A 15000-nucleotide genomic window follows, 5' to 3' on the forward strand; every position below is an offset into this window, starting at 1 on the left:
AAAAAACGCACCGACCGCACGGGCGGAGGGAGGTGAGGACAGTGGAGTGACTCCTCTCGCCCAATCAGATCCCAGCGTCCTGGCGGGGTCGTGGACGGGTCACACGGACGCCGTGTGGGGGTTGGCCTACAGCGGCATCAAGAACCGCCTCCTGTCGTGTTCCGCCGACGGCACGGTGAAGCTGTGGAACCCGACGGAGAAGAACCCCTGCATCGCCACTTTCAACGCCAACCAAGGTGAGGATGGTGGAGGCGGCGGCGACGGCGTCGCCATGGTAACCAGCGCCGATGTCTTCTAATATATCGAGGCGTCTGTCCCACAGAGCACGGCGTCCCCACCGCCGTGGACTTCAACGGCTGTGACCCCGCCCACATGGTGGCGTCCTTCAACACCGGCGACGTGGTGGTGTACGACCTGGAAACCTCCCAGAATGCACTGGTGCTGAAAGGACAAGGAGACGGAAGTAAGGCCTCACGGAGATACACAAAGACACCGTGGAGATTATACTGAATAATTAGAGTCACTACTGGAGAGAATTCTATTGATAAAAGTAATATATATATATATATATATATATATATATACACACCAGAGAAGATTCATCATGCTGCGTCAGGAAGTTTGTGAGAAGTTTGTCAGAAATGTGATAAATTCTAGTTTTTGAAAATGTAAATGTTGGATAATATAAAAATGTGGGAATTAAATCTCAAAAGAAGTTCAGTTAAAAAAAAAAGTTAATATAATTCTAGATAAATAACTTGGAATAACTGGATTAAATACTATTAATGACTGAACAGAGTAAAAAAAAAAAGTAAATTTTCTTAACTTCTTCCTCCTCCTCCTCTTCTTCCCCCTCTTGTTCCTCCTCTTCCTCCCCCTCCCCCTCCTCCTCCTCCTCAGCTCTCCCCGGCTCCCATCATATCAACAAGGTAGTGAGTCATCCCACCCTCCCGGTCACCATCAGCGCTCACGAGGACCGACACATCAAGTTCTACGACAACAAGTCAGGTGAGTGTGTCCACTTCACTGACAGTCTGTAAAACACACGCTCGGCCCCTCCTCCCCCTCCCTCCCTCCCTCCCTCCCTCCCTCCCTCCCTCCCTCCCTCACCCCTCACGTCTGCTGTGCCCGCAGGTAAAGTCATCCACGCCATGGTGGCTCACCTGGACGCCGTGACCAGCCTGGCTGTGGATCCCAACGGCATCTACCTGATGTCTGGGAGTAAGTCCTGACTTCCTGCTGGCGTCATGCCACGACCACCATGACAACCATGACCACAACAACCACCACGACCTCCTGGCGTCACGCCATGACCACCATGACCACAACGAGCACCATGACCGCCACGACCACAACGAGCACCACGACCTCCTGGCGTCATGCCACGACCACCATGACAACCATGACCACAACAACCACCACGACCTCCTGGCGTCACGCCACGACCGCCATGACCACAACGACCGCCATGACCACCACGGGCACAACGAGCACTATGACCACAATGAGCACCATGACCACAACGGGCGCCATGACCACCATGACCACAACGAGCACCATGACCTCCTGGCGTCACGCCACGACCGCCACAACAACCATGACCACAACAACCGCCACGACCACAACAACCACCACGACCACAACAACCACCACCACCTCCCGGCATCACGCCACGACAACCATGACCACAACAACCGCCACGACCACAACAACCACCACCACCTCCCGGCATCACGCCACGACCGCCACGACAACCATGACCACAACAACCGCCACGACCACAACGACCACCACGACAACCATGACCACAACAACCGCCACGACCACAACGACCACCACGACAACCATGACCACAACAACCACCACGACCACAACAACCACCACCACCTCCCGGCATCACGCCACGACCACCATGACCACAACGACCGCGGAGAGAAATATTAAAAGACTTGAAAAGAAACTAAACTACATCATATCTGTTCTTATTTCTTCACTTTAAGTCTTTATTAACCATTGTTGAATCATTTTGTGTGTGTGTCACGGAGTTGTCTCTAAATTTCTAACGACTCCTCCTCCTCTTCCTCCTCCTCCTCTTCCTCCTCCTCCTCCTCCTCAGGTCACGACTGCTCCCTCCGTCTGTGGAACCTGGACAGTAAAACCTGCGTTCAGGAGATCACGGCTCACAGGAAAAAGAGCGAGGAGGCCATCTACGACGTCGCCTTCCACCCCTCCAAGGCCTACATCGCCTCGGCCGGGGCCGACGCCCTCGCCAGGGTCTACGTGTGAACGAGGAAGAGGAGGAAGAGGAAGAAGAGGAGGAGGAGGAGGGTCGGACAGCCACACGGAGACAGAAAGAGGTCAAGGCGACGGCGACACACAGAGAGAGAGAGAGAGTCCACTGTAAAGACTGGAGGATCTGAACACACACACACACACACACAGATAGCGTACGTCGGGGGGGCGGAGTCATGTGACGGACTGAAGAGAGACGGACCCTGTCTGACCACACTACACCACCGCCACACACACACACAGATTTAACACTAACACTTCCTGGTTTGTTTGGTGAGACTCTGCTGGGGGTCAAAGGTCAGAAACGTCGTCACATATCAAACTGAAGGAGCCCGCCGTGAAAAGTTCATTTGAAAAAAAAAAAGACGTTAAAAACATCTCATAGAAAAAAAACGTTCACATATAATTAAAAATCAATTTGACGAGATCTTGTAAATGAAAACGTCTCTGGTTTTCAGTCTCCCCGTCTTTAATCCGAGCACAGGATTGGCCGGCGCCCCGGCCAATCAGAGCCCTCCAATGTCAACGCGACGTTACCGTGGTTACACGTCAGTGACAAATAATTCTAGTTTTTATAATCCCGTTTGTTTATATATACATATATAAATATATATATCTGGAAGCCGCAGGAGGAGGAAGACTGGTATTTATTTATTTCCAGATGTTTATTCTGGAGTTAAAAGCATTACAGCAGGTTCCTTTTTCTTTCTTTTTTCTTTATTTAAAACCTCTCGACAGTCTCAAAGTCAGTATTCCTCGAAGAAGTAATCAAACTTCACTTTCAGATATTAAAAATAAACGAAACATGCTCATTTGTATGAAACGGTTGGTTTTTTTGTTTGTTTTTTTTAAATGAGGTCAAATATTCACAAAAAAATGCCAGAAATTAAACTCTTGGACTGTTAAAGTCAGAGTGGGATCAATATTTTCCCAATTGATCTGAAGGGGAAAAGTGCATATGGATCCTGTCCAGCTGGGAACTTCCCACCGGGAAGGTGGGAACTTCCCACCGGGGAGGTGGGAAGTTTTAAAGACGCTTGACGTGATTAAAAACATTTCTTTATGTCGTCATGTCGGTTCTGTGTGTGTGTGTGTGTGTGTGTGTGTGTGCACATGTGTGTGTGTGTGCGCGTGTTTGAGTGTGTGTGTGTGTGTGTGTGTGTGTCACACGCACAGATTCCCGTCGCCTTTCATTCAAACACTTCACTCAGTTTTGATGACGTCACGTTGAACCGCTGATTCAGCCAATCACAGACATGCGGGACGTCCCTGAACGCATCACGGGTTGTGGCTTCTTCCTCCTCCTCCTCCTCCTCCTCTTCATCTCTACATATCTTGTTTTGTTTTTTTGTTTTTTGTTTTTTTTAAATCCTCGTCCCCAAGTTTTTATTCTCGTCGCAGCTCCGGGACAAAACGTCCAATCAGAGGCGTCCTCTGAGCAGGTTTTGTTTTCTGAAAGCTGCCCTCTGATTGGCTGACACAGGTTTTAATAGTTGAAATGTTATTTTTACCGTGAAGGGATTTGTAAGCTGATGGCCGGCACTCTTGTCTCCCGTGTAACGACGACTCTTCTGTTTGTGTACTTGCATGATTAATACGAGAAAAGTATTTTTTCTAGTCTTCCAAAAAAAAGGAAAAAAAAAAAAGTTCTGATCAGTTTGCCAGTTTTGATGAGTTTTGTAAGTTTTTTTTTTTTTTGTTTTGTTTTTTTTTTTTTTCATTCTTTCTTTGATTTCCAAACTTCTGAGCAGCAGATTTTAAAGACTGTACCACGTTAGCAGAATACAGCTGTGGAAATGTATATAAAATGTCTATAATAACTATTAAATGGTGTAAATGTACAGAAGCTGACGTGTCGCTCTTCTTTCTCCATCACAATATGTCTACAAGTCACTGTATTTTCTACAGATCGTGTCATTATCACATTATATAACTGTAAATATCTTCCATGTTGCTGAACTTGATGTTCACATATATGAGACGGCTGAAAATACAAAGATGCGACTTAACTGTCGGCGATTAAGCACGACTCTACTGCTATATGTCTACGTTTCTAATTCGATGTATGATGTGATTATATGTGTTTCTTGATTCTAAAGATAAACCCCGCTGCTCTGAGGAACGTTACAGGAAGTCGCTCCTCCCCGCGGCAATAAGACTTTTTAACTCTTCTCCCTCCGTCAGAGCCTCCATCATCACCTGGACTCAATTACATTGATACTTATATTATATCATATAGTTCATATGGCATATTGCATGTACATATACATATATTTATACATGTGCAAGTACACTATTACCATTGGTATAATTATTATTATAAGCATACTATTACTATTGGTATTATTATTATTATTATTACTGATATATATATATATATATATATATATGTATAGTTATTGTTATTTTATTGCTACCACTATTAGTAGTACTATACACGAGTATTATACACTATTTCACACTTATTATCTGTATTACTATTATTATTATTATATAATACCTACTTCTAATGGCTCTGCCACTGCACCTTACTATTTATTTATCTTGCTTTTATCTCGTCTTATTTCTAAGTGCCCATGTTCCGTTCTGTGTTTTACTTTATGTCTTATACAGAGATATTTTTATTTTTTTAATTGTATTACTATTCTATTGTATTTTATAATATTCGTATGTACCAGATTGCTGCAACAAGACAATTTCCCATCGGGGTTGAATAAAGTAATTATCTATCTATCTATCTATCTATCTATCTATCTATCTATCTATCTATCTATCTATCTATCTATCTATCTATCTATCTATCTATCTATCTATCTATCTATCTATCTATCTATCTATCTATCTATCTATCTATCGTTGTGCTGCGTCGCTTTAACGTTGTGGCTGTGATTCGCCTTCCGGCCGCCGGGGGCGCTGCGGCGGGGAGGCCTGGAGTCGCGCGCCAAACCTTTGGCGCAGAAGAAGCACTTTGTTTTGAAGAGGGAAATTTAAAAAGCGACAAACCGACAGAAAAAGGAGACAAACTCGGAAATTCGCCCCCAAAACAACGGCGGCAAAGTGACACATCCCGTCAGCGGACCGCGGTAAGTCTGCGCCAAGCGCGAGGCGCACTTTTAAAAACTCGCACGTTTTCGTTGTTTTCGCCGCGTCTTTTTAATCAACTTTTAAACTCCGGAGCAGAACTGAGAAGGTCCGCGCGCCTGTTCGCGTCAATCTCCAACACACTTCAGTTTTTTACCCTAAAAAAAACCTCAAATTTACTTTATCTAAAGTCGCACAGCAGTTTTTATTCAAACATTATTCTGTTTATACCATGTAAATACCCAAAGAACACATTTTCTTGATGTAACGACTGTTTTTATTAACACCTTCGCTTGTTTATACGACGTAAATACCCGAATGACGCGTTTATTCTTCATTTAAAACTGTTTTCATTCACACGTTCTTATGTTCTCTTTATTTAAAGAAGAAAACGGTGTTTTTGTTTACACGTTCGTCCCTTTTTACCCTGTGAATAACTAAATAAAACCTATTTCTTTATTCAATAACTATACATAGTTTTTAGCCACACAGTCTTTTGTTTTTACGTGTGCATTTCTAAATAACACCCTTTTCTTTATTTTATAATTTTTTTGCGGAAAAAAGTGTTATTAATCACACGTTCTTATGTTGTCAGCTTGCATCTCTTTAAAGAAGAAAACGGTGTTTTTATTTACACGTTTGTCCCGTTTTACCGCGTGAATAACTAAATAAAACCTATTTCTTTATTCAATAACTATACATAGTTTTTAGCCACACAGTCTTTTGTTTTTACGTGCTTTTCTAAATAACACCCTTTTCCTTATTTTATAATTTTTTTGCGGGACAAAATGTGTTATTAATCACACGTTCTTCTATTTAACATACTTATGTCATTATTTGAAGTGTAAATTCTATTTTTTCACACATTCTTCTGTTTCTAGTGTGTAAAAACAGAAATAACACATTTAATTACAAAACAACACATCTTTTTTTTTTTTTGCATCCCATTGGTCTTGATTACATAACGAGACGTGAATTTAGACACGGCGAGCAACAAATAAATCATAAATGCTCAGGAAGGGCGAGAGAAGAGGGATGACAGGAGAGAGAGAGAGAAACAGAATGTCAGTGACGTGCGGTACTGAGTGGGGAAAACCAGGCCCGCTGACCTTTGACCTCTGTGAACTCCTGCGTGTTGCAGGAAGACATGAGGAAGAAGAAGTCGGTGAGGAGGTCAGAGAGACGAGACGACGACTCCCAGGAGTGTGAGTCACATCTGTACACTCTCTCTCTCTCTGAAGATATGACGTGTGTGTTCTTTTTTTTGGTAATATTTTAACGTGTGTGTGTGTGTGTGTGTGTGTGCAGGTTGCGCTCTGTGCAGGTGCAGTGACGACGATCCAGCCCTCTTTGGAGACAAAATCAGAATCGAGGACGACAACCTGTTGGTCCACTACTTCTGTTTAGTGAGTTTGTGGACAGACTGGAGGAAACGTCTTCTTCTTATGTCCTTCACTATTAACCAGGGTGTGTGTGTGTGTGTGTGTGTGTGCGTGTGTGTGTGTCTCTCAGCTGACGTCATGTGGGATTTATCAGCGTGGCGAGGAGGACGAGGGCGTTTTAGGTTTCCTGGTGAACGACATCAAAAAGGAGATGCAGCGTTCAGCTCGACTGGTCTGTCGTGTTTTTAAAAAATTTTTACATTTTCTTTACTTTTTTTTTTTTTCTTCCCACACTGATAATAACAAAAAAAAAACAATCTTTTTTTTTTACATTTTTAACATTTAAGAAAAATGCAAATTCGTTGATTCGTAAAAAATGTTTTCTAACATTTGAGAACCGAATTTGATTTGCTTTATACTGGTAGAAATGTGGATTTTGGACATTTGGATTTATTCTTTAATTCAGTTTTATTTGGAACCAAGAAAATCTTTTTTAGCTTCATTTCCTGAAACTTCTTTGTATTTTCCTTTTGTGACGCAGAAGGAAATTATTAAAAGATGAGGAACGTGATTTACTTAATTTTTTTAAAGATGATAATAATAAAATTCATCATATTGTTTTAGTTACCAGATTCACAACAGGTTCGATTGAATCAGTGAAAAGTTTCAGATTTTCCTGGTTAAAAAAGTGTTTTTCTAATAATTCAGAGGAATATTTTAGTTTTCAACACAAAACACACATTATAAAGAGAAAGACTCCAGAACATTCATCACAACTAAAAGACGTCCAGACACACATTTAGTCCAACACATGAAGGAGATCTTAACACATTAACATGAATTCAGAGATTTAGAAAAGGCTTTTTCTTTTTTTAAACAATAATTTTCACGTCATTGCAAACTGTTCACTTTTCAGTTGCACTTTTTGACAATATTGTTGGATTGCATGAAAAAAACCAACGTGAAAACAAAATAAAAACAGAAATAAGACGTGTCGCACCGTGTGTGTGTGTGTGTGTGTGTGTGTGTGTGTGTGTGTTGCAGAAATGCGTGGGCTGCAGGAGGAGCGGTGCATGTGTCGGCTGCAACGTGCCGAGCTGCAGGAGGGTGGTTCACTTCCCCTGCGGGAGGAAACTTCGCTTCGTGTCGCAGTTCAGCGGACTTTTCCCGTGAGTCACTGATACTCCATTACTCTCCCACACTGATACTCCATTACTCTCCCACACTGATACTCCATTACTCTCCCAGACTGATACTCCATTACTCTCCCAGACTGATGCTCCATTACTCTCCCACACTGATACTCCATTACTCTCCCACACTGATACTCCATTACTCTCCCAGACTGATACTCCATTACTCTCCCAGACTGATACTCCATTACTCTCCCAGACTGATGCTCCATTACTCTCCCACACTGATACTCCATTACTCTCCCAGACTGATACTCCATTACTCTCCCAGACTGATACTCCATTACTCTCCCAGACTGATACTCCATTACTCTCCCAGACTGATACTCCATTACTCTCCCAGACTGATACTCCATTACTCTCCCACACTGATACTCCATTACTCTCCCACACTGATACTCCATTACTCTCCCACACTGATACTCCATTACTCTCCCAGACTGATACTCCATTACTCTCCCAGACTGATACTCCATTACTCTCCCAGACTGATACTCCATTACTCTCCCAGACTGATACTCCATTACTCTCCCACACTGATACTCGTACCTCAGCAGCAGACCCGACACACACAACATGCAATATCATCGCAATTTAAAAAAAATAAAAATAAAAAATGTTGTTTTTAGAAAATCAACCAAACAGTAAAATGAAGCTCCACAAATATCCCTTTTAAAAAAGTCATTGAAATATAATGACGTTAATTAAAACTGGTGGAAAGACGCTAGCGGAGCTCCGGAAACGAAAACGGAGAAAATAACAGAAATGTGACGGAAAACCTGCCGGATTATTTAGCATTTCCTGGTTGCTGTGAACCGATATGTTTGCGTTGCCATGACGACGTGTTTCAGCGAAATCAAGCATGATGCCATGGGTAGCGTCATGTTTCCATGGAAACCAAGCATGGGAAAGGTTGGGCTTGACAACATAGAGTAAGACGTGTTTCCATGACAACGTGTTGAGGTGTGTGTGCGTGTGTGTGTGTGTGTGTGTGTGTGTGTGTGTGTGTGTGTGTGTGTGTGTGTGTGTGTGTGTGTGTGTGCGCGCGTGCGTGCGTGCGTGCGAGCGTGTGTGTGTGTCCAGGTCGTACTGTGAGCTCCACAGTCCCTCTCAGACTGTGTCTTCAGGTCTGGACCAGAGTCTTCCTCAGTCCTGCTCCGTCTGTCTGGACGTCCTCCAGCCTGTCCTCTCCTTCTCCGTCCTCAAGTGTCCCTCCTGCCACAACAGCTGGTTCCACCGAGACTGCGTGCAGGTCAGCACCTCCTCACTACTCCTCACTCCTCCTCTCACTCCTCCTCTCACTCCTCCTCTCACTCTTCCTCTCACTCCTCCTCTCACTCCTCCTCTCACTCTTCCTCTCACTCCTCCTCTCACTCCTCCTCTCACTCTTCCTCTCACTCTTCCTCTCACTCTTCCTCTCACTCTTCCTCTCACTCCTCCTCTCACTCTTCCTCTCACTCCTCCTCTCACTCTTCCTCTCACTCCTCCTCTCACCCCTCCTCTCACTCCTCCTCTCACTCTTCCTCTCACTCTTCCTCTCACTCCTCCTCTCACTCTTCCTCTCACTCCTCCTCTCACTCCTCCTCACACTCCTCTCACTCTTCCTCACTCCTCCTCCTCACTCCTCCTCACACTCCTCTCACTCTTCCTCACTCCTCCTCTCACCCCTTCTCACTCCTCCTCACTCCTCCTCACTCCTCACACTCCTCTCACCCCTCCTCACTCCTCCTCACACTCCTCTCACTCTTCCTCACTCCTCCTCTCACCCCTTCTCACTCCTCCTCACTCCTCCTCACTCCTCACACTCCTCTCACCCCTCCTCACTCCTCCTCTCACTCTCGGCAGCGCCAGGCCCACAGTGCCGGCCTCTTCTTCTTCAGATGCACTCTGTGCAACAACAAGGAGAAGTTCCAGGAGGAGATGATCCGACTGGGAATCTACATCCCAGAGAGGTAAAACCTTCTTCTTCTTCTGCTGCTGCAGGTTTTAGATGAGAACTTGTTGATACTCATTATTCAAGTTAGTCATTTTGATATTTTGATATTGTTTCCTGTGTGTCAGCAACCAAATCCCATTGAAATTTTTGTGAACTCATGTTGACGGGTGAGAATCCTCATGCTCGTCGCTGCTCCTCATGTCTGCTCAGTGTCTCCAGAGACACCGGAGGACGTCAGGACGTCGGGACGTCTCACCGCGGCGTCCCTCGTCCTTCACTCTGACCCTCCAGCTTGTTCTCTGTCCCCTGCAGAGACGCGTCCTGGGAGCTGGAGGACAACGCGTATTCAGACCTGCTGGAGGTTTACACTCGCTGCGACGCCTTCACCTGCGTCTGCCGGGAGGGGCGGGGCCACTCGGCGGCGAGCGGGTACGACGCGCCGCCGTCGCTTCAGCATGCGGCCGTGTGCCGGTGTCCCCCCCCCCCCCCCCCCCCCCCCCCCACGCCGACCTGTGGTGTGTGTGTGTGTGTGTGTGTGTCAGGTGGTTCAAGGTGATCCGCTGCCAGCAGTGTGGATCCAGAGGGACTCACAGGAAGTGCTCCGACCTGAGGCTGAACGGCGGCGACTGGGCCTGCAACGAGTGCACGCATCGGACGGACGGACGAGGTCTGACCCCCTCCACTCCCCTCCTCCCCCCTCCCCCCTCCCCCGCCGTGTGTCCAACAAACCCTGAGCCTCCGTCTCCTCCCCAGCCTCGCTGGTTTCCTCCCCTCAGGTGGAGCAGAGGAAGAGCCTGCGGTCGAAGCGCCGCCGGTCGCCGCCGCTCTCCGCCATCGGCCACAAGAGGTAACGCCAACGCGACACGCATTTTGAGGTGCGACGAGCCAGCGGTCCTGACGGTTAGCTCATGTGCCCTTCACTCCCCCCTCCCCCCCCCCCCCCCCACCCGTCAGGTCTGGACACCCCGAGGAGCTCCTGCAATCGCTGGTCCCCAAGCTCCGCCCCCTGACCGTGCAGGTGGAGGTGTGTGAAGACCAGGCTCTGAGGGCGGGGCTGGACCTGGTCAGGGGCGTCGACTTCGATGCCACGCACACTCTGTCCGTCAGGTCAGCGCGTGAAGAGGAGACGCGCCTCACAGCCGTCTCTACTCACCGTCCCCCTCCCTCTCACCGTCCCCCTCCCTCATCTGCCCCGGTCCTTCTCCTTCAGGTTCACCGGGACGCAGCTCTCCACGGCTCCCAGAAGCCTTTGGGACGACGACACGGCCAGGCGGTTCTTCCTAAAGCTGCTGGTGCAGCAAATCCAGGACTGCGAGGTGTTCGAGGGTCCGGATGGATGTAAAAACCTGCGGCTGGACTCTCAAGGTGTGTGTGTGTGTGTGTGTGTGTGTGTGTGTGTGTGTGTGTGTGTGTGTGTGTGTGTGTGTGTGTGTGTGTGTGTGTGTGTGTGTGTGTGTGTGTGTGTGTGTGTGTGTGTGTGTGTGTGTGTTTCAGCGGTCAAAGACTACCTGTACTTTGATGTTTCAGTGGTCAAAGACGACCTGTACTTTGACGTTTCAGCGGTCAAAGACGACCTGTACTTTGATGTTTCAGTGGTCAAAGACGACCTGTACTTTGATGTTTCAGCGGTCAAAGACGACCTGTACTTTGATGTTTCAGCGGTCAAAGACGACCTGTACTTTGATGTTTCAGCGGTCAAAGACGACCTGTACTTTGACGTCGGGGTCCTGCTGGCTCTGGTTCTGGTCCACGGCGGTTCTCCGCTCTCCTTCTTCTCCCACGCCCTCTACCAGTGTTTGTTTAACCACCCGGCCAACCGCCCGCTCGCCGCCGCCCACGCCACGCCCAACACACACCTGGCGAACCAAGTGCACAAGGTGAGCTGCTGCTCGCGGCGTCCCGGCCGGCTCCTCCTCCGCCGCTCGCCGCTGATGGCCTCTCCGCCCCCCGCAGGTGGCGGCGGCGGCGTCACTGGACGAGCTGCGTGACGTGATGGCGGAGAGCCGCGACCTGCTGGAGCTCGCCGGCTGCAACCGGCCAATCAGCAGCCTGGAGGAAAGGGAAGCGCTGGTGGAGGATCTGGTGAACTTCACCATGATCACCAGGATGCAGCTGCCGCTGAAGAGGTCAGTGTGTGTGTGTGTGTGTGTGTGTGTGTGTGTGTGTGTGTGTGTGTGTGTGTGTGTGTGTGTGTGTGTGTGTGTGTGTGTGTGTGTGTGTGTGTGTGTGTGTGTGTGTTCACTCTGCTGGTTGTTGTTCTTCCTGCAGGTTGCGGGAGGGTCTGCAGACTTTGGGCGTCTTTGAGCAGGTAAATAAAGTTTCCCACTTCTTTTTTTTTTACTTAAATAAACAACAATGTGTATAAACGGATCCGTTGTTCAGTGTGAGGCATGTTTAAGGGGGAAACAAAAATAAACGGGCTCAATTGATCCCAATCTGCTTCTACATCTGTGACCCTTCCCACCCGTTGATAAAAACTTAATATTCGACACGACTGGATAAGAAAAATAAATCAACAGAATTCGCCGGGAGAAAGTAAGAATCTCATCCGAGCTCCTGGCTGTCGATTGAGATCAAGTCTGGTCCAAATACACACAATTATAAGAGACAATGTTTTAAAGCAGGGGTGTCCAACATGCGGCCCGGGGGCCAGAACCGGACCACCAGACCATCTAGTCCGGCCGCCATGTGATTTTTGAAGTGTGAAGTATAAAAATGAAAACTGACAAGAGGCTGATCTAAAAACACTAGTTTGGCAAAAATGACATTCAAAACCGCCCTTGGTCAGAATTTGACTCCCAACATTAATGCATCTGTGGAGGTCACATGACGCAACGCCTTTCACAATAAAACAATGAGTCCAATTTATGTGAAATGACACTTTAGACACGTAAACTCAATTTCCAGATGATGACAAATTGTTTTAATCCTGAATATGATATCCAGATACAGGTGACTGAGGGTTTTTTTGGTGGGGTTTTTTTTTTGCAAATATATACATTTATTTATATATAAATTTCAGAATAGACTGGCAAATTCTTGCAGTTACAAAAGAATCAAAAGAAGGAAAGACTCTGCTTTTGTCCGTATCGGCAGTTTAATATGTGATGTTTGACTTGTTGGGCCTCCAGAGGTCAGATTAGTGTGGATGTGGCCCCTCGACTGAAATGAGTTCGACACCCCTGTTTTAAAGGCTGAAGTATAAATGATATTGTGTCCAGCGGTGCAGGAAGACGTCCTCACCCTGAGCTCTGCTCTGTCCCAGGCGCTGCTCTTCCCCTCGGCGTTCGTCAGAGTCTTCTGCCAGGTGGACGATCAGCTGACGGCTCAGGCGGTGGCCGAGCTCTTCGCCGTCACATTCTCGGAGCGGGAGGAGGAGCTGAGCCAGGAGACGCCCGTCGCCGCCTTCTGGAGACGCTTCCTCACCGAGTGTGAAGGTCGAGCTCGCAAAAAATCTACACTCTCAAACAGTAAAAATAAAAAAAAATAATAAATCAGTCTTTTTTACCTCCTTCTGTGTCCTCAGTGGGAAAGAGCTCCGTCTCCCTGCAGGACGTCCTCCTCTTCTCTACGGGGGCCCAGGAGCTCCCAGCCGTCGGCTGCTTCCCTCCTCCGACCATCTCCTTCCTCCACCCTGTGCTCAAGGAGGAGCAGGCAGGAGGAGGTGGAGGAGGAGGAGGAGGAGGAAGGACACTGAGAAGACAAGCAAAAAGCAGGGAGTTGAGCCTGGGAGGCCTCTTCCCCCAGAGCCAGCCTGGATCCAAGCTCTTCCTGCCCATCGCCTCCTCCTACCGGGGCTTCAAGAGCTCCATGGAGCAGGCGGTCAGCCACCATGTGCACCTCCTGCCCTCCCAGAGTTAGAGGAGGCGCAGGAGGAGCACGCTGCCAGTGGACTGGGATTGTAGCAAATGTTCAGGTGCACTTCTCCGCGTTGGACTCCAGTGAAAATGTGTCTATTTTTTTTATATATTATGTTTTATGTTTTCTCTCTTTTTTTTTGTTACACACAGAAAACGTGAAAGCCATTAATCCATCGCAAATAAACGTGTGCAAGAAAATGTGTCGGAGTGATTCATCAACACTGTCAGAACGAGTTTATATAAACATATATGTGAATTTCTACCTGTATGTTCAATTTGACCTACACTTATATTAGGCATTATTTTATGGCACGTGCAAATTCTATACAGGCCAGAGTCAAAGGTTTTGACAAATTAATCGTAGAAGAAAAACCAATCATAAAATAGATTATTGAATATCTTGTCTTTCATATAAATGTTTATGAGTAAATTATTTGATAACTGAATATTATCTTTATTTATTTACCATCTGAAACCAGAGAGAAGAAAGTTGCTCCCACAGACATGAATTAAAACTTTAAAAAATGACAGTTCAGGAGAACGAAAACAAGGATTTTAATATGAATAGGTTCGTTTTTTTATTAATATGTCTATAAAATAAATATTATTGAATGATAATAATTAATATACTTTAAATTGCACTACAGTTCATTTGATTTAATTATAGATAAACGAAAGACTAACCTTCCAGCTTGTGATAAAATTATTTATTGATGTTAAAAAAAAAAAAAACTATCTTATTGAGCCGGCACGTCCACTTCCGGGCGCAGCGTGACGTAAGACGTCGCCACGTCATCGGCTGCTCCGTCACCACTCACAACATCCAACATGGCGGCGTCTGTGCGGGAGAAGCAGACAGGTCAGTCAAACCGTTTATCCGGTGCCCCTTTTCTCCCCCCGCCGGTGACACCGACTCCCGGCGGGGCGCAGCGGCGGTCCCTGTCCGGTGGGGGGGAAGTAGCGCACCGAGCCCCGGCTGTGACTCCACATTCGCCCCCCCCGCCCTGATGAAGCTGCTTAGCGGCTACCTGGAGCATCCTGGAGCCGCTCCAGCTGCTCCGTGAGCCGCGAGCCGACCAGCGGTTCACCCGGACTAGTTAGTAGCCGGTCAACCAGCCTCCTGAGCGGGCGGGTTGACCGGCCAGTTCACCGGCGGGCTGCTGGTTCTGGAGGCGAGTTAGCTCCGGGATGCTAATGGAGCAAAGCTAGCAGTGAAAATAGAAAGTGATAATCATTTAAACTTTATTTATTTACAG

The 15000-nt window shown here is 46.9% G+C and overlaps 3 protein-coding genes across 4 annotated transcripts in view; all 3 read left to right on the plus strand.

The window, feature by feature from the left end:
* The window catches only part of strn3 (striatin, calmodulin binding protein 3), a 13574-nt gene extending 9436 nt beyond the window's left edge, over positions 1–4138 (plus strand). For both annotated transcript variants that reach the window (XM_080513487.1, XM_080513488.1), the window contains exons 12-16: positions 69–236; positions 323–463; positions 901–1008; positions 1135–1221; positions 2117–4138. In XM_080513487.1, the coding sequence (XP_080369613.1) occupies positions 69–236; positions 323–463; positions 901–1008; positions 1135–1221; positions 2117–2286 (674 nt within the window). In that variant the 3' untranslated portion in view covers positions 2287–4138. The remainder of the gene's footprint in view (positions 1–68; positions 237–322; positions 464–900; positions 1009–1134; positions 1222–2116) is intronic.
* A 2297-nt stretch (positions 4139–6435) lies between these two features.
* On the plus strand, positions 6436–13745 carry g2e3 (G2/M-phase specific E3 ubiquitin protein ligase; the record flags this gene model as incomplete). Its single annotated transcript, XM_080512566.1, has 17 exons — positions 6436–6441; positions 6515–6578; positions 6682–6779; positions 6886–6987; positions 7800–7924; positions 9032–9200; positions 9794–9900; positions 10197–10313; positions 10427–10551; positions 10638–10731; positions 10839–10991; positions 11095–11249; positions 11577–11761; positions 11838–12010; positions 12153–12192; positions 13150–13321; positions 13411–13745. The coding sequence occupies 17 exons, from the start codon at positions 6436–6438 to the stop codon at positions 13743–13745; spliced, it is 2220 nt and encodes a 739-aa protein (XP_080368692.1).
* An 814-nt stretch (positions 13746–14559) lies between these two features.
* Positions 14560–15000, plus strand: part of scfd1 (sec1 family domain containing 1) — a 14026-nt gene continuing 13585 nt past the window's right edge. The window contains exon 1 of the mRNA XM_080512832.1: positions 14560–14603. Coding sequence (XP_080368958.1) covers positions 14573–14603 — 31 coding nt within the window. The 5' untranslated portion in view covers positions 14560–14572. The remainder of the gene's footprint in view (positions 14604–15000) is intronic.

This window comes from Blennius ocellaris (assembly GCF_963422515.1).
Source record: "Blennius ocellaris genome assembly, chromosome: 17".
Lineage (NCBI taxonomy): Eukaryota > Metazoa > Chordata > Actinopteri > Blenniiformes > Blenniidae > Blennius > Blennius ocellaris.